The 20,072-nt window shown below is 41.2% G+C and overlaps 1 protein-coding gene across 2 annotated transcripts in view; it reads right to left on the bottom strand.

The window, feature by feature from the left end:
• SRGAP1 (SLIT-ROBO Rho GTPase activating protein 1) overlaps positions 1-20,072 on the bottom strand; it is a 243,859-nt gene that overhangs the window by 99,178 nt on the left and 124,609 nt on the right. For both annotated transcript variants that reach the window (XM_040982539.1, XM_040982529.1), the window contains exon 4: positions 2,764-2,826. In XM_040982539.1, coding sequence (XP_040838473.1) covers positions 2,764-2,826 — 63 coding nt within the window. The remainder of the gene's footprint in view (positions 1-2,763; positions 2,827-20,072) is intronic.

Genomic DNA, 20,072 nt, shown 5'->3' on the forward strand with positions numbered 1-20,072 from the left:
GGTTCCCTGGAAGCCTCAGAAGCACAACATCCATTTATTGGTGAGTTACAGCACTTCTAAGAATGGCCGATGACGTTTCAGATTATTGGATATTAACACATCACATACAGCATGGGCGGGAAAGTGGCCTTCACCATCTGGAGCTCAGCTTCATCAGGTATTTGTGGTTGCAAGATAACCTGAGAGCGTGGGGTTTTTGCAAGTTTTATGCAAGAGTAAATATTTTGGAAGGGGTAACAAACACATAGAAATCATCAACTCAGCACAGATGCAGCAAATGAGCCACACAGCAATACAAGTTCATCATATTCATACCCAAAAAAGGGAAACTCTTAAACATAAAAATATCATTCCTTTTATAAAACCTTAATTTACAGGTTCCTTCAGCAAGCGTTAACAGAACATAACAATTTTTTTTTTTTTTTTATTGTTGCTTACACTGTATTGTGTAGTACAGTTTTATAGGCGCTGGGGATTCCCCCCACCCCTCCCCATACCCCTCCCCCCATGGTGGATTCCTCCACCTTGCTGCATAACCATAGTTCAAGTTCAGTTGAGATTCATTGCTTGCAAACACATGCCTAGCATAAAGTTCAGCGTCTTATTGTCCAGATAAGTTCAGTGGCCTCTTGGGGAGACCTTCTATGGTCTGAAGATAGGTCTAATAGAGTAAAGATCCGGTCGGTTAAAAGCCCCAACAAGGCCTCAGTTTCAATATACAACATTATGGAATTAATTGACATAGTATTGGGTAAACAATATGTTAAAAATAATGCAAGTTCCATTCTTCGAAACATCTGGGTTGAGACAGCATCAATGACATGTTCAAAAAATAACAAACAACCAAACAATAAATTACAGGTTAAATCAAGGCGAACATGTGGTATCTAATCTTTTGGGATTCACTCATTTCCCTTAGCATTATAGTTTCCAGTTGTGCCCATTTAGCCACAAACATCTTCAAGAAGCAATAATATTGTTTTAAAATTGTGCTTGTATTGGCTTTCAGTGAATTTGAAAAAACAGAGGTTAGCATCCACTTAATCCTCAGTACCTGAGGGTGTGGGCTGGGAGCGCAGAAACTCAACGTGAGTGTCCCGCACACACAGATGGGCCCTGGACCCAGAAAAACATCACTGGTGCTCCCAGAATCCGCGCTTAGTAGCAAGCTGGAGCAGGACTCACATGCAGGCATACAGGCAGTGGATCAAGTACCTGAATGGCCACTAACACATATCAGCTTTTTTGGAACAAATTAAAACTGTAAATCAAGACATAAACCTAGTGAGTTCCAGGTTTAACTTATCTGTAAAGAAAACATCAAATAACCCACTACAATGAAAATGCCAATATCTATTTTTAGGTACCAGTTTTACTTACCTCTCTTTACGCTTATTTTAAAACAAAGCTCCTCAAACATCTTCAAAAAGAACTAATATTGTTTTAAAAATGTGCTTGTTGATTTTCATTGAATTTGAAAAACAGAGGTAGCATCCACTTAATCCTCAGTACCTGAGGGTGGGCTGGGAGCGCAGAACTCAACGTGAGTGTCCCGCACACACAGCATGGGCCTGGACACAGAAACCATCACTGGTGCTCCCCAGAATCCGCGCTAGTAGCAAGCTGGAGCAGGACTCACATGCAGGCACTACAGCAGTGGATCAAGCTACCCTGAATGGCCACTCAACAACAGCACCAACTGCCTGCCCAAGGAATTGGTATTTATTAATATGATCACTAAGTGTAAAAAGTTTACATGAGCATATCCCTAATTTTCCAAGTTCCAACATAACTGACTATAGCTTTTTATGCAGCTAACTACTTTCAAATTCTTTAATTTCTTAAGATTATATGCAATTTAAACAGGAAGCCAACCAATGCAAACTATTATAGGAAAGGAAAATAGATACCCTCCCAAGTGATTTTAATAATATTAACAATTGAAATGGATTAAAAAATAGGGCCAGGAATGTGATGTAATGGGTTAGGCTGTTTCCTGCATCATCAGCACCCCATATGGGTGCCAGTTCACAAACTGGCTGCTCCACTTCTGATCCAGCCTCCTGTTGGCAACCTGGGAAGGCAGTGAAGGTAACGCCAGGGTTTGGGCTCCTACCCACATGGGTATGTGGCTTGATCAGAATGAAGTCTGGCCCAGCATTGGTGGATATTATCATCTTGGGGAGAGAATCGGAGATCAGATGATCTCTATTTCTCCATTGTTTCGACTTGCAATACAAATAAATACATCTTAAATACAAACTATAGAGGGAAAGCTAAGGTAATTAAAATATTAGAATAAGACAACAACTCTAATTTGCTCAAGTCCCAGAGAGCCAATAATTTAAAGGGAAGTATTCTGGAATTGAATATACTTATATACAGAGGTCATGTAATCCAACAAATTAAAAGCAGGTCTTACTATCCCACATATACTCTGGTTTCTTAATGTATGCCAACTGCATGCATTTATATCCATAATCATACACACACACTCATACACATACAGATGTGCACCTGCACATACATATTTATATATAATATGTATTTACTTGAATACAATATTTCTAAGTTGAGAGGGAATAGCAAAGAAAGAAAAAAATACATCGCTGCATACACACTGCTTCCCTTGGTACATTTCAACCAGACGAGCTGAGAATCCATCACCACTATAGCTTGAGACAAATTCTAAAATGAGCCTTGTCTTTACAAACCAGAAATCTAAACCTAGAGTTCTTGCAAAAGAAGAGATTATGTGCTTACCGTGTAAAGCTCATTAAGAACCTTCATTAAATCCTCATGAAGCTGGAATGCAATCTCTTTGCTCTGTAATTAAGAAGAAATTAAGAAAGAATATTTAAAACATAACAAAAACTTGCTTCCAAATTATCTGCATCCTAAAATATTTGCCAATTGAAAAACAGAAGAAATGTACGTAACACAATAGAAAGCCATAGCACGATAAACACCTTTACCCAAATGGCCCCTTCTAAACCCTAAATGAGGTGCAAGAATGGTGTCCACCTGCTGGGAAGGAGCAAACAGGCATCTTTCACCTTACAAATCAAGCCCGACCAAAATCAGGGAGAAAAATAAGCAGCAAACTGTTTGCAGAGTTGGGTGAGGAATCAAAGTCACTAAAGATGACCTCAAGCATCCATTTTCTCCCTTCAGCATCAATACAATGGACCGAACACTTGTGAAACACAAAAAGCTAAGTTGGAAGGCCTAGTGCGGTAACCTGGTAGCTAAAGTCCTCACCTTGCATGTGCCAGCATCCCATATCGTCCCCAGTTCTAATCCCAGCAGTCCTGAATCCCATCCAACTCCTTGCTTGTGGCCTGGAAAAGCAGTCGAGGATGGCCCAAGGGCTTGGGACCCCGCACCCGTGTGGGAGACCTGGAAGAGGCTCCAGGCTCCTGACTTCAGATTGGCTCAGCTCAGGCCGTTGTGGCCACTTAGGGAATGAATCAATGGACGGAAGATCTTCCTCTCTGACTTCCCAATAAAAATAAATAAATCTTAAAAAAAGAAAAAAATTAAGTTGGAATTACCTTCCCTATCCACAACAACTTACTGCCTATAATTTTAATCTTAGGAAACTACTTTCAAAAGCAGCAAAGTGGCAGGTCACTTAAGGACCGAGACATTTTTTTTTCTTTTTTTTCTTTTACAAGGTGAATCAAAGGTCAGAAATCCAACCCCGGTCTCCCACGATGGTGACAGGAACCCAGCTTCTTCAAACACCACTGCCACCACCCAGGATGCACATTAGCAGGAAGCTGGAATTCAAAGTGGAGTCAGAACTTGAACTCAAATACTTGGATATGAGACAAGGGCATCTTGGTTGCTAGGTGAAATGCCCCTCTCTGAATTCATGCTAAGTTCTTCAAAAAAGAGTTAGCAGAAAATTAATTAAAAGATAAGGTTATATCAGCACAAAAGTTTTGAAATATATGCATATTTTTATTAAGATTAAAAAGAGCAGCTTCCATTTTAGCACTGAAAATACTCCCAGCTGATTCCGAGAGTGTACTACAGAATAATGTGAATAATGTTTTCAACAAAATATCTCAGTTATGTTAAGAAAAGTGATACATCCTAGGGACTTTTCCCCCCTATTTTGCGTCATGAAGTAAGTCATCAACTACAGAGAATGGACAAAATGTGCATAATGTTTTAATGTACACTTTTTAAAAAAGATTTATTTATTTTTATTGGAAAGGCAGATAAACAGAGAGAAGCACAGACAGAGAGATCTTTTGTCCACTGGTTCACTCCCCTAGTTGCTGCAATGGCTGGAGCTGAACACATTGAAAGCCAGGAGCCAGAAGCTTATGATGGGTCTCCTAGGCATGTCAGGGTCCCAAGGCTTTGGCCATGACTTCCTTCCCAGGCCACAAGCAGGGAGCTGGATGGGAAGTGGAGCAGCTGGGATACGAACTGGCGCACATATGGAATTCTGGCAGATGCAAGGTGAGGACAACAACAGCAACCGATGGTTCCTGTTGAGACTAGGGGAGCTGTCTTTATCAGCTCTGTGACCTCTAGTACCCCAGGATCCTGCATGGTGTTTGAATAGTTGCCTACAGGGAGTGAAGAATATAAGGAGGCTCTCAATCTCACCCCAGTCCTGAGCTGGCTTACTCAATGAATCCACAAACACATGGAAATACTGTGTGTCATTCCTGAAGGTGCTTAGCATCAGTGCTGAAAAGGCAGTAAAGGAAGGCCCACGGGCCACCTGTCAGAAGATACTAAAAACTCAAGACACCTGCAAACCCAGGGTCAGGCCTCAAAGTCAAGTTCGGTAATTACAAGCTAAAGTAGTGGGAGAAAGTGACATCAGAGGAGCATCTAAAGTTTGAGAAATTGACATTCGTGCACAGCATCTTCCACTGGGTTTTGAACATTGAGGACACTTTGGCTGCTTATCAGGCTCTGAAAGCTAAACTCTTCAGAAGGGGGAAGGCACTGATGTAGCAGTTAAGATGCCAGCTGGGATGCCTGAGTCCTGGTCCTGCTTCCAATTATGGCTTCCTGCTAATGCACACTGGAGAAGCACTAGCTGACATCTCAGGAGTTGGTCCCTGCCACCCCCGTGGAGACCTGGATGCAGTTCCAGGCTCGTGCTTAGGCCTAGTGTAGCCTTGTTTGCTGTAGGAATTTGGGGAGTGACAAGCAGATTAGGAATTTCTGACTCTTTAAAAAAAAAAACAAAGTAAAATTGCCAAGCTGCAATCAGAGATGTTAGGTTTTGTTGTGTCCCTGAGAGGTAAAGACAGAAGCAAAGAACCACTCAAGAATTAGTGTGGAGCATGGTGCAATGGCCTTGTGGCTAAATCCTTGCCTTACAACTGCTGAGATCCCAATGAACACCAGTTCATGTCCTGGAGGATGCTCCACTTCCCATCTTGATCCCTGCCTGTGGGTTGGGAAAGCAGTGGAGGTTACCCAAAGCCTTGGGACCCTGCAGCTGTGTGGGAGATCTGTAAGAATGTCCTGGCTTCTGGCTTTGGATCAGCTCAACTCCAGTTATTGTGGCCACTTGGGGAGTGAACTGACAGATGGATAACCTTTCTCTCTGTCTCTCCTTCTCTCTGTATAACTGCCTTTCCAATAAACCTAAGTCTTAAAAAGAAAAAAAAAATTATTGTGGCATAGCAAGTAAAACCACCCTTGTGATAATGGCATCCCATAATGAGTGCTGGTTCTAGTCTTAGCTGTTCTACTTTTGATCCAACTCCCTGCCAATTGCCTGGGAAGGCAGCAGAAGACAGCATGAGTGTTTGGTGCCTTCACTAATGCAGGAGACCTGATGAAGCTCCTGGTTCCTGGTTTTGGCTTAACCCAGTCATAGCTATTGTGGCCATTTGGGGAGTAAAGCAATGGATGGAAGATTTCTATCTCTGTAAATCTGCCTTTCAAATAACAAAAACATAAAATCTTTAAAAAAAAAAAAAGAGAGAAAAATCACTTGAGAACAAATGAAGCCAAGTGAAATTCATTTTCTCCAACTCTTGGTGATGCTGAACATGCATGTTACACTATAGTATATTGTGATTTCAACTTGGTGTTATTTTAATATCATGTTTCACTCAAAACTCTAGGTCACCAATTTAGAGCTCTCCAATGGGATCAAAGGCCACCAGCTAACTGCTCAGCGCTTCACTAGGTACTAAGGCAGGTACTAAGGCCAGGAAGAAAGTATTTCTTGGCTAAGACTTCAGAACAACGATAACAACAAAACACCACTAGAGGTTCAATTAATTCTAAACCAAGCAAATTTAGGGTTAGGTTGAAAGACTGAGGTTTGGGATGATAATAGTCGTCCAAGATATCTTAGGCCAAATATCTTAGAAGAAGGAAGATGCTTCATTGTATGTTTCATATTTACAAGACTTCAGCTTACGAGGTAGAAGAAATCTGGCACTACAGAGGGCCTGTGCTCTGCCAAGCATACATTTTCATTTTTTTTTTTTTTCACCTTTCCCCAGACACCTTCAACCACATAAAGTTTGTCTGGGAGGCAGGAGAGCATAATGCTTAAGGACTCTGAGTCAGAATGTCTGGTCTGAAGTCACAGAGATTGGATTTCCCTGCACCTCAGTTTCCTAACTGGAGAAATGAGCAAAGTTATTGTACTTATGTTACTGGGTTGTTGTGTTAATGAAATGATACATACAGAGCATTTAGAATGGCACCTAACACATAACATTCCATAAACACAATCTATTTAAAGACAGGGTGGAGGTGCTTGGTAGAAACTGGCTGATTTTGCCATCCCTCTCCATTTTGTCACTGGTAGATACATCCAAACAACCCCCGATTTCCCAAGGTCTCCCCACCCCCCAGCACTGTGCTTCAGCCCTTGGACTTTCCTTCAGCCACATGCCTCACCATGGCCATGAACCTGCCTTGCTAGGTTCCCTGTTCTTGAGAGTCCTACTCCGAGTGAGAGGTATTAAACAGATGAATGAAACAGCATTAGGAAATGAGTAAATCATGTCAACGTGACAACTCGTGAAAGAGCTAACTTTGGGAAGTTGACAACTGGAGATTTTCTTGAAAAGCTGATGAGGAGTCCCTTTCGGAGATAGACCCTTGGCTGTCTTCCTGACAGACCATAAAAATCTCTGCAAGCTTCAAGTCATGATCCAACCTTCCACAGCCTAGTAAAAAACCCATGTATGAACACTTTTCTTGCCACCACATCATCAGTCAGCCAAGGTCGTTGTAATTGGGCTGTGCTCTGAAAAGCATTAGTCCTTCCTCCTAAGGCATGAGTTCATACATCCATATAGTCACAGATACCTAAGTTAGACACACATCCAATGCTAAACCAAACACGGGAGCACAGACCCAGTCCTGTTGGTATGAGAACATTAAAGCATCACCACACGTAGCCCTGCCTACCTTTCAAATATGTCCTCAATCTACTGCAGTAATAGTGATAAACAATTTCTTCCAAATACTATTCTGGATCTCCAAAGAAGCAATCTTGAAACTAAAGCACACCTGCAATGGTAGAGTTAAGGTATTTCTATGTCAGCTTAAGGAAATAAAATTTGCCAATGAGAATATAACCAGACCATCAAAAGTCCATCAAGGGTATTGTGGGGCAGTGCATTAAGCAACCACTTGCAATGCTAGCATCTCATTAGAGTTCATGAGTTTGAGTCCCAGCCCCACTTACTTTTTTGTTTTTTAAGATTTATTTTTATTGGAAAGTCAGATTTACAGAGAAAAGGAAAGACAAAGATCTTCTGTCTGCGGGTTCACTCCCCAAGTAGCCACAACGGTCAGAGCAGAGCCGATCCGAAGCTAGGAGCCAGGAGATTCTTCTGGGTCTACCAAGTAGCTGAAGGTCCAAAAGGCTTTGGGCCATCCTCGACTTCCTTCCCAGGCCACCAGCAGGGAGCTGGATGGGAAGTGGAGCAGCTGGGACACAAACTGGAGCCCATAAGGGATCGTGAAGCATACATAGTAAGGATTTAGGCACTAGGTTCCAGGCCCCCAGCTCAACTTCTGATCAAGCTTCCTACCAATGCTTATCCTGGGAAGCAGCAGCACCTGGGCTCCTGCCACTCACATGGGAGACCTGGATTGAGTTCTTAAACCTGGCTTCAGGCTAGCACAGTCCTGGCTGTTATGGGAATCTGGGTAATAGACCAGTTGAAGGGAAGTCTCTCTCTCACTTATGTGTGTTCTCTCTGTGTGACTCTGCCTTTCAAATAAAGTTTATAAAAAGTCCATTACATTCAATAGGCCAAATACCCTCTGAATTCTATTCCAATAAATCTTAGAACAAACACATGGAGGGCCCCCTTGTTCCCTGAATAAGAAGCACTACTTAAGAAAAAAAAAATGACAGCAACATTAAGGAAAGCAAATAACATTCCCTGGATAAGAGAATAAAACTCTTATGAAATGATGTAAGCTAAAATATCTTTTGAGATTAGTTGATTAAAATTACTTTAGCACAAAGAAGTGCCTCAATTGATTCAGATATGGATTGGGAATAATCAAAGAGTTTTTGTTGTTATTGTTGTTTTTCCATTAAAATGAGCCTGTAAATTCAAATGGTGGTAAACATATTACAAATTTCATGATTCTGAGATTCTGACTTTAAGAACTTTGATTAAAAGTTATTAAGCATATCCACTACATAAATTCAAGCTGAATTCTAAATCTATTTGTGCATTTACTATTTATTATTTGTTGGGATATTTAAACCCAAGGTTAATGGGTCAAATGTTTTTGCCTTTTTCCATTATGAAGATGAGCTTCACATATATTGGAAAATATTAAAAAACCAGAAACAGAAGAACTGAAGCTTCTACCATCATGATTTAATACATTTCCTTTGTTGAATGAATGGGACCCAGAGCTGATTCAGTTCTGGCTTCAGCTCTCTGGAATTCACAATCTCACAGAAGGGCAGGACAGACATACCACAAGAGCATCTATGAGGAGTGCTTATAGCAGGAACCACACTGGGTGGGCCCTGGTCCTGACTATTGGAGGTCTGCAGACATGCTTTCTATAATCTCCCAGAAAGGAGAAAAACAGAGCATGAGCCATAATTAATACAACCCCATGTGAGTGCAATGACTAATCAATCAAGTGCTTTATGTGGTTGGATGAAATGAACAATGCAGAGGCCTTGGCCTCTCACCGAGGTATTTTTAAAGTAAATCCATGGTGTTGACCAGTTGAGGAATCCTGACCTTATGCTGAGTCAGAGTGGGGAGGAAGAGAGAAAGAGGAAAACCAGATTAAATATTTAATGAGAGTGTTCCAGATGGCTTCAGTGTCTCACGCTCGGTTTGGGATATAAATTCTGGTTAAAGGGCTCAGGCTATATTTACACAGCGTGTACATGCTTTTCAGTTTTCAAACCTCACGGTCATGTGTCTTTATAATAACATAGTTCCAATTCAGGTAAATTCTGAAGACAGAGGCAATAGCATTCCCCAAAGTGATGGAGAAAAGTTGGTCTGCGTTTCACAGTCTGGGCCAAATTTCTAGATAATATTCACAACATTTCTGGATGTTTCCTTCTTACCTGTGGAGGAACATGCTTTTATAATTACTAAAATCAAAACTAAGTAGCCGAGCATGGAATTAGCCTCGTGATGTCCTTTCCCACAAGGGGCGAAAACCAGTGTGCTTTTAGAGGGGAGGGTCACTAGAAAATGTAGGAGAGGGAGACCAGAGAGACAGCCCAATAGAGCTCCACTTCAAAAGGAGATAAAACTTAATCATCAAGGGCAACGCCCGGGCCATCTCCCACAAGGCTGTTGTAGCTGGCAGGCAACCATGGCATTCCATGCCCAGGTGGAAAATGCCTGCCATGCTTGTCCCAAGCCATCTACCCAAAGTCACTCACAACTTCCCAGGTGCAAACAATGATAAGCATTGCACTGGTCACAGTACTTGAATAGATCAATAACTTCAGAATAGAATGCAAAAATTCTACGGGGAATGAAGGAGACAGAACAACACTTCGCACTGCGCCACCTCTATTCGCCTTCACTCTCCAAGAAATTTTTTTTTCCTGCAAGTGTTATTTATTCAAAATGGTGATAAAATCACAAGTACTTTTCAGCATCACTGAATCAATCACCAGTTAACTTTAAGCTCTCAGTAGCTGACAAAAGCAAATCTACCCAATTAAAATCAGAATAAGTTGCAAGATCCTGGTCTAGAATAAAACATAATAGACTAAAGCATACCAGAAATAGATTTCTAGAATGTTTTCCAATAGCCTGACCTTTTCAAATATTTAATAAAACTCTGCTTAACATTTTCTTATTATTACTATGAACTTGAGTCTGCTAACTTATCAGTAAAGCCAAGTGGCTTTTTCTGGAAGACTACGGCTGTGCAAAGCTCTGGTCCCTGGAGAATGCAATCTGCTGGATACAGCACAACCAGCCAGGTCATGAGGGGTGTGCGGCCCGTGCTGTGCAGGAAAACAACAGTCTTAGTCGCTACAGCACTGCAGTAGCAAGTATTCATGAACTCTTTGCAAAAAATAAACCAGCAAGGAAGAGATTCACTCACTTCTGTCATCAAGCACAAGGCTGAACTGGAGATATCCATCCATTCCTTCACATACCCATACATGAATTGAGTCACTCATTCCTACCAATGGGCCAATGTAGGAAAAATAGTCTTATATGCAAAAATGAGGGAGAAAGAGAATGCAACTTCAACCCGGCCTGATCTAAGCTTACTCAAACAAATTTTAAACATGCAAAATCTCCATATAAAATTCCTGAACCAAGTCCTAGTACAGCCCATTACCTTAAGGAATGACTAGGAGTGGCCACCCAACGTCCTATCTACCAGCACCTTCCCTAGCTCATTCTTTAGATACACGCCAACCTTTGCCAGAAATTCAGGGCCTTGTCCTTGCTGGTCTCTTGTATAGATGATTGTACTTAACCAGATTCCCTGGAAAACCTCCGTAAATTTAAGAGCTTGATCAGATGTCACTCGCTGGGAAACCTTTCCACTTTCCTAGGCAGAATGCTTTATTCAACCCTTGGTACTCTTGGATCCTATCTCTGTAAGAGCACTTATCAATTTATAATGCAATCTGACATCTACATTTCCTTCCCTTACCAGATTCTAAGCTCCCATGTGACGTGAATTGAAGAACTGAGTTTTTTGCACTCTCAGCATCCACCACTGTGCCTATCACATAAAGTTAATGAAGAAAAGTTGGCTGAAAAAATAACCAAATGCAATGTTCCCTGTGTTTTAGAAAGGAAAAGTATTTTAGTAAAGTTAAGATTTAGAAGAATAGTAAGTTAAGTACATGTTACATCAGATTTGTCAAAATGGTTCAGTGGAATGGTTAGACCTAGTTGGAGAACCAAAACTGCTTAGTTCGACAATCTCTATCTTTAGCCCTGAATAAAATTCTTAAAAGACTTATTTATTTTTATTGCAAAGTCAGATATCTATATAGAGAAAGAGAGACAGAGAGGAAGATCTTTCATCCAATGATTCACTCTGCAAATGATCACAACAGCCAGAGCTGTACTGATCGGAAGCCAGGAGTCAGGAGCTCTTCTGGAGTCTCCCACGCGGGTGCAGGGTCCCAAGGCTTTGGGTCATCCCCCGCTGCTTTCCCAGGCCACAAGCAGGAAGCTGGATGGAATGTGGGGCTGCTGGGATTAGAAATGGCATCCACATGGGATGCTGGTACATGCAAGTCGAGGACTTTAGCCACTAGGCCACTGCACCCTTCCCAGCCCTTAATAAAAATTTGTAAGCACATTCACTAAAAAGAAAAAAAGCATATTCACTCAATGCACTGCAGTAGCCGATAATAGTCCTACAGGTTCACTTGAAACTCTTATTAAAGTTAGAATAAGTGGGGCATGTTATTTATTATTAATTACTGAATATTTTCTTAGTCTAAATAGTTCATACATCCAGCATCAGAATCTTTTCTTTTTATAGATTTTTAGGTCAAACAAAGCATTCAGTTCTAAAATTTCTTGTGTCTATTTAACTGCTCCTCTGACAATGAAAAATACATTTTTTCCTTTGACACTTGAAAAGCACTTAGTTACATCTGACAGTCTTATTATACTGCTGCTCTATAAATGCGTATTTTGGGGTTGCTTCCAATGCAAGGTCTCACAAGTGTTTCTTAATTCAAATATCTGCTATCTATGCAATGTCCTCCAAAATGGCATTCTTGCAGCTGCTGGAAATCCCTCTGAGTCCCACCATCTGGAATTAAACAGAGTCTGAGCTGGTAAGAAAGCCTGGCTGGCAAACAGAATGCCATTTGGGGGTTTCTTTGGAATGTGCTGCTCTCAAATGCAGACACCTCGACATACGGCAGGAATGGTCTCGTCAGTTCCTTTCTGAAGGAAACAACTCCTTTCACGGATGGAAGAGTGGGCAAGAACTGGGTGTGTCAGTGTTTTTTTGTTTTGCTTTTTCAAAATGAACTCAAGAGTGGACCTTTTATACATATCCAAACTTAAGCAGATCTGACATTCAACAATATTTTTTATTCCTTTAATTTTGAGGAGTGGGGGGCCTGATACTTTTGATATACCTCACGTTTGTTCATTAATAAGTGTAAACCCTGTGATGAGAAAGTGAAAGAAGCTGGAACATTTCTTTTATTGAGTCCATTTGGTTTGGTTTTCCTGAACCCGATTTTTTCCCTCCCTAATGTTTATTCATTCATTTTCACTTAGTTAAAAGATAGAATAAGATAGACAGATCTTCCATCTACAGCTTACTCCACAAATGTCCACAACAGTAGGGGTGGGCCAGGATAATGCCAGGAGCCCAGAATTCAAAAAAGGTCCCGAGGTGTCTTTCCAGGGTCTGAGTACCAGAGCCATCTGCTGCTGTTTCCCATGGCATTAGCAGGCAGCTGGATGAATGGCAGAGGGGCTTGGACTCAAACCAGCACTCCGACATGGGAGGCAGGCATCCTGACCAGTGGCTTAACCCACCATTCCACAATGTCTGCCCCGCTGAGCTTCTTCAAAGTATATGTTATGGAATTATTAAATTCAGAAAGTCTTCTTCCATTTATTATCAATACTTTTTTGTAACATACTCTTTATCTTTTGTTTCAGACTGCAGGTATCAATGATAGCCACCCCCCAAAAAAGTGCCTAAGGCTCTTCCATTTCTTAAACTAATTTTTCTCACTGTTGTTCAAATTGGATAATTTTTGCTCTAACTTCAAATCTAATTTCATGTTCATGAATTCTTCCCTCTATTACCTTTACTCTGCTAGTGAGCTCATTTGGTGACTTACATTTTGTCAGTGACTATGTTTTCGGTTTTACCATTTCCAATTGGTTCGTCTTTACAATTTCTGTTTCTTTGCTGCATGTCTATGTTACATTTCCATTTACTTCCTGGAACTTTTTTTTTTATTATTATGATTGCATTAAAGTCTCTGTTAGGGAGCGGCACTGTAGCATAGCTGTTGGTCCTCAACAACGGCATCCCATATGGGCACCACTCTGATTCCCAGCTGCTCTAGTTCTAATCTAGCTGCCTGCTAACATGCCTAGGAAAGCAGCAGAAGCATCTAGCCAAGCCCTGGTTGTTGCAGCCACCTGGACTATGAACTCATGGATGGAAGATCTGTCTCTGCTTTAAAAAATATAATTTTAAAAAGCCTTTGTTAGAGAATTAATTAAAACATCTGTGTCACCTCAGACTTGCTATTTGTTGACTGTTTTTCACATGTCAAGTGAGGTCTTGTTGGTTCTTCGTATGTTGGATATGGATAATTTTGGCTATTCCAAATAAGTTTTAAGACTCCGGGTCTTGTTTAAGCCCGATATTATAAGAATATTTTATCAGGAAATCAATGCTTATATTCAGGTCGCAAATTGTGATTAGTCTTCTATGGGCTTTGGTTTCAAAGTCAATTCTGTTTCCAATGCGCCTGCTGTGCTATGTGGATCTGTTCATCATGTGCGCCCTCCAACAGCCAGGAGGGAACCCAGGCAGAGCTTCTATCCTTTAGCCCAGTTTAATGTCTTCAGTAGGTTTCCTGTTTAAGATCAGTCTCACTGATGTGCAACTTAGGGTTTTAGGAATTTATAAATTATTTGCAGGGGTTTCTTCTTTGTAAAGATTTGTTTATTTTTATAGGAAAGTCAGTTTTGTTTTGGTTTTTTATAGAGACAAGTAGAGACAGAGAGGTATGGTTCACTGGTTCACTCCCTAAATGATTGCTATGGCTAGAGCTGAGCTAATATGAAGCCAGGAATCAAGAGCTTCTTCCAGGTCTCCCAGATGGGGACAGGAACCCAAGGGTTTGGGCCATTCTTTATTGATTTCCTAAGCCATAAGCAAGGAACTAGATGGGAAGTAGAGCAGCCAGGACACTAACCGGCATCCATTTGAGATGCTTCCTTAATCTTCATCCTCTTAGTAACACTGCCAATAGTTTTTGGTTTCCTTGGCTCCCCTTTTCAGTATTTTGGAAAGACTAATTATTTATTTTTACGTTGACACGCTTAACTATGCCCATACCTAGGGACAAGTTGTAGCAGGACAGAGAAAAGAGAATAGGGGTTCACCACACCTTCCTGGATCATAGCTCCTACGACTGGGAGGAAAGTTCTTTTTCAGAGTTCTTGGTGGAACTATGTTGCTGTCTCTGCTACTTCTATTACCATGGTGGAACTGTCTGAGCTTAAGGAATTGGAGAGAAGAAAAAAAGAAAAGTTGGGGATTTTTCTTCATTTTCCCTTTTTGCTTTTTGACTCACAACTAAAGGCTTCTACGGGAGTCCACCATGCTTATGTTTAACTTCCACATGTCTAGCTCCCTGGCATTAAGGATGGGGATACTAGAGAGGAAAGAAAATGGGAAATGTGCTGCCAATTTGGTGGTACTTTAAAATAGTCTTTCACAATCCACTTTCCACCATTTTAATTACCAGAGCACTTAGTTGCTAGTCTGTCCAGACTTTAGAGAAGTACTCAGTGGGCAATGCTTAGTCATATCCAGAGCCTATCTTACCTTTTGACTTAGTATTCCTTTTATGAGCAGACTGTGATATTTAGCTTTTGCTATATAACAAAGCTCTTAAAACTCAGTGGCTAAAAGCATTCTGCTTATCTTATTCTGCTGGTCAGCAAGAATGTCCTTTCATTCTGAACTGGTTTAACTATGTTTTCTCTCACAGTTGTAGTCAGGTAGGGTCAACTGACAACTGGATGATGGAAGATGTCCACCTGGTTAGCTGTCATTTGGATACCTTCGGTGTCCTTCTTGATCCTCACCCAACAATAGCTAGGACTTCTTTCCATGCTGGCTTAGGATTCCTAAAGCATGAAGACAGTATCTGCTTCCCTCACAGTTGCTTTATTGTCCCATCAGCCAAAGCAATTTATATGGCCAAGCCCACAGTCAGGTGTGGATGAGGACTACTTAAGGATGTAAATGGAGAGAAGAGGATCATTTGGGCTAACTTTCACCACAATCAAGTTTATATTCAGGGAAATATATTATATTCAAGATTGCTCTTCAGTTGCTTTAAAAATGAGCAACAATTTGGCTGTAGAAAGAAATTGGGGGTTCTAACTTTCCTACAGTTGGTTTTGTAGTGATAGTCCATCGTCTTCTGGCATTTAACATGACACACAAGACAGCTGATACGTGATCTTCTTGGGAAACAGGATGTCTTCATGGGCTGCTTGTAGAATTCATTCAAGCTTGCAAGTACTACTGTGATGTATTTATGTCTCTCTTTTCAGTAACTTTGTTGGGAAAAAATCATACTCTATTTTCAGACTGTGATATTTTCTCAAATGGGAGATTTTTCTCCCGTTACATTTCTTTTACTTTTAACTCTGTGTCTCTCCAGAGGCTTAGAATCTTCACTTTTTTCTAACCTTGCAATGGTCCCCACAGATGACGCTTCCACAGTCACGAACAACAGCAAATCTCACAACATCCTGCCACCCCACCTACAAGACTGCATGTACACACAAGTCCTCCCATGCCTCTCCTCTCCCAAGAAAGCCTCCTGTCAAACATCTTGAACCTTTCTCCTTCAACATCATCTTTTAGCTCTGGTCTCACATCTTTAAAAAATGTCCACACTGAATCCTCCACATTTTCTAATTTGCTAACCCTTCTTACCACTCAATGTCTCACATTCCACTCACATTAAGGAGACCAGCAGCCTTTTGTTGCTGAAGTCAGAGGACCTGGCTCAGACCTCAGCCCACTGACCACTTCCTGCCTGCACTATTTTCTTCACTTCGCTTCCTAGACACCTTGTACGCTCAGCTTTCCTTCCATCTCTCTGATCCTTCTCGGTCACATTATAGAATACCTTTCTTCTTTTCATCCTTTACTTCCTGGTGTTTTTTGAGAGCTTTCTTGGACACATTCAACCACTTTTAAGACTTTAATTTTAATCAGTTGCACATTAAAGATGCCCAGCTCTCCACTTTTGATCTCTCTCCTGTTCTTAAGCCTTTTTCTGGGCCTTCTCTATTGAGTTATCCACAGACATATCTAAATCTAACTTGCCATCTTATCTGGTGTCCCATTCCCATCATAGCCTTTGTCCCACATGCCTCCTTCTGTCATCAAAGTCCTCTTGCCCTGACAATGGTCATGGCCTAGATGTCACCGTTGACTTCTTCTCAGCAGCCCCACCAGTCAAACAACGGTCAAAGCTCATGAATGCAAAGCACAACCTAGAGACCAAATCCATCGGCTCCTCTGTCTCTACAGTCACAGCCAAGGGAGAGTGCCCCCATCTTTCAAACGGGCACCTCATCTCAGTTCAGTCTACCATCCATCTCCAGGCATATTCAAAGAGGATCATGTCATCACCATTTTCAAATTTGGTTTTCCACTGCTCTTAGGATAAGTTTAAGCTCCTTAACACAGCCTTTCACCACGAGTCCTTCTTACACTTCCAGTGCTGTCTCTTTCTATTTGCCTTCTCCCATGCTTTGTCTAGAAAGAACTCCCCAACACCCCCTTAAAGACTATGCTCTTTCATGTTTCTACTTTTTCTTTTTAAGATTTTCAAAAATTTTTATTGGAAAGGCAGATGTATAGACAGGAGAGACAGAGAAAATGATTTTCCGTCTGCTGGTTCACTTCCCAAGTGGCTGCATTGGCCAGAGCTGAGCTTATCTGAAGCCAGGAACCAGGAACCTCCTCTGGGTCTCCTGTGTGGGCACAGGGTCCCAAGGCTCTAGGCCATCCTCTACTGCTTTTCCAGGTCATAAGCAGGGAGCTGGATGGGAAGTAGAGTAGCTGGGATACGAACCGGCGCCCATATGGGATGGCACACTTGGAGGTGGAAGATTAGTGACTTCAGTCAATGTGCCAGTCCTGGCGATTCATGCAGATTTCTTCTTGGAGGAACACATTCAACTTTGCTACCATCAATTGTTATTAATGTATAAATTTTTCAGATACATGAAGATGCATAATGTCCTTACAAGTCTTTAATCGAGTTTTTGAACTTTTGGTGAAAATTCACCTGCTAAATAGATATGCATGCCATGGGTTCAGTGGTTAACTACGTGATTAAGATGCCATTTAGGGGACTAGTGTTATGTAGCAGATGAAGCAGCTATGTGATGCTGATATCTCATATGGGTGCTGATTTGAGTTCCTGCTGCTCTACTTCCACCCCAGCTTCCTGTTAATGGCTTAGGGAAAGCAGTAGTACATGGTCCAAGTTCTTGGGCCCTTGCAACCCACATGAGAGACTCGGATGAACCTCCTGGATCACTGTAGCCTTCTGGATACTCAACCAGCAGATGGAATATCTCTGTCTCTCTCTCTAACTCCAACCTTCAAATAACAAATAAATTTCACCAAAAAAAAAGTGTTATTTAGGATGTCCGCTGCCCATCCTGGAGCACCTGGGCTTCACGCGTGGCTCTGACTCCGGCCTCCACCAGCGCTGACGGTCGCAGGCTCAGGCAAGAGCTCCAGGGACTCAGTTCCTGCCACCATGTGACATACCTGGATTGAGTTCCTCCAGGTTCCTGCCACCATGTGACATACCTGGATTGAGTTCCTCCAGGTTCTGACTTTGGCCATGGCCATTACAGGCCTTTAGAGAGTAAGTCAGCAGCTGGAAGGTGTGTGTTTCTCAGTCTTTCTGCTTCACATACATACGTATATATGTATCTCTGTGTGCGTAAAAGATTTACTTTTCTTGTCAGAAAGGCAGATTTACATAGAGAAGAAGAAACAGAAAGGAAGATCTTTCTATCTGATAGTTCACTCCCCAGATGGACACAATGGCTGGAGCTGAGTCTATTCGAAGCCAGGAGCCAGGAGCTTCTTTCAGGTCTCCCATGTGTGTGCAGAGTCCCAGGGCTTTAGGTCATCCTCTGCTGCATCCCAAGGGTTATTAGCAGGGGAATGGATGGAAAACAGAGTGGCCAGGACATGATCTGAAACCCATATAGGATACTGGAATTCAGCAGTGAAGACTTAGCTAGCTGAGCTATCACACTAGCCACTCCAATAAATATATTTTTTTAAAAAATGTTTCAAAATTGCTATTCAGGCCAATTGTACATGTTCTGTTGTTACTAAGGACTAAAGCTCATGACATAAACCCAAGCACATCGGCACCAGGGAGTGCTAGTCAGTGAACACTTTCTGTGTGCCACTCTGATGAGAGCAGTGCAACAACAAATTAAAAGTATTTCCTAAAATACTCCAGAATCTTCTTTCATTATAAGAAGTGGAAGTTTGGTCTTGAGTTATTTCTAGAAAAACAAGCTAGCCACAAGGTCAGAAAACTCAAGAGAACTAGCTGGGAGTGCTAGCTAGAACTATTCCTACTTATTTTTCATAGTTCTATCAATAATTAAGCTGCCTCTTGAGGCCACCAGAATAGCATTTAATTCTTCTGCTACAGTGCACTGAAATGCTTTGAAAAAGTTCCTCTTGTTATATTATTTACCAGTGTTGCATAAGCAGACTGGATCATATGTGCTAGCTCTTCACTGATAAAACAGCCCATTTATATTTCATTACTAAATCTCAGCCACTGCCATCCAGGAAGGAGAAAGACACGTCTTTCACTCCAGATCTGAAATTCAAATGAAATCTCAAGGCCACCTGCTAATCCAAAAATTCTATTTTAAGGAAAGTAGCAAAAAGTAAAAAGAAAGAAAGAAAAGAAATCACATGGAGTTTAATATTTAAATGCCCAACAACAGAGAAGTAACACAACCATGCAGACATTGAAGCCCTCCGCAGGCAGGAAGTAGTCTATTTTAAGACTATTTCCAGACATGCGGAATGTAAGTAATATTTTACATCAAAAGAGCATGTTCCTGAGCTATAAATAAATATTTTCTGAAATATACCTATATATGTTTGTATATTAGACATCTCTGTATATACACATATAAAGACTAAAAAGCTATAGCCCAGAATATTAATAATAGATCGTACTATTACGGCCATTGTTGTTTCTTGATATATGTTTTTAGTGTTTGGAACTTTGACAATGAAAAATTATTTTTCAGGGGTCACTGCTGTTGTACAGTAAGTTAAGAAGCTGTCTCCAACATTGGCACCCTATCGGAACACCATTTCAAATCCTAGCTGCTCTATTTCCAATGCAGCTGCCTGTTAACATGCCTGGGAAAGCAGTAGAAGATGGTCCAAAAGCTTATTTCCCCATTACCCATGTGGGAAACCCAGAAGGAGTTCTAGGTTCCTGGCTTCAGTGTGGGCCAGCCTTGACTGCTGCAGCCAATTAGGGAATGAACCAGAAAACGGAGTATCATCCCAGCCCCCTGATGTAACTCTGTTTTTCAAATAGGTATATGTGTAAAAAGAAGATGTACTTTCATATTAAACATTTTCTGTTTTTATACATTTGTACGAATGGTAGTTTTTGGATGTCTCAAAACTTACGGACATTATTTTTGAACAAGGGATCTGCCTTAGTGATCTGTAGTAGACTGGTATCTTTATTAACTTGCACAAAAGCACCGGTGTAAATATTAACTTATTTTAGATGGTCTCCTTGAAGGCAGAGCTACAAATCC

Source organism: Ochotona curzoniae, unplaced genomic scaffold (genome assembly GCF_017591425.1).
Source record: "Ochotona curzoniae isolate NIBS_2020 unplaced genomic scaffold, NIBS_Ocur_1.0 contig_1014, whole genome shotgun sequence".
NCBI classification, from domain to species: domain Eukaryota; kingdom Metazoa; phylum Chordata; class Mammalia; order Lagomorpha; family Ochotonidae; genus Ochotona; species Ochotona curzoniae.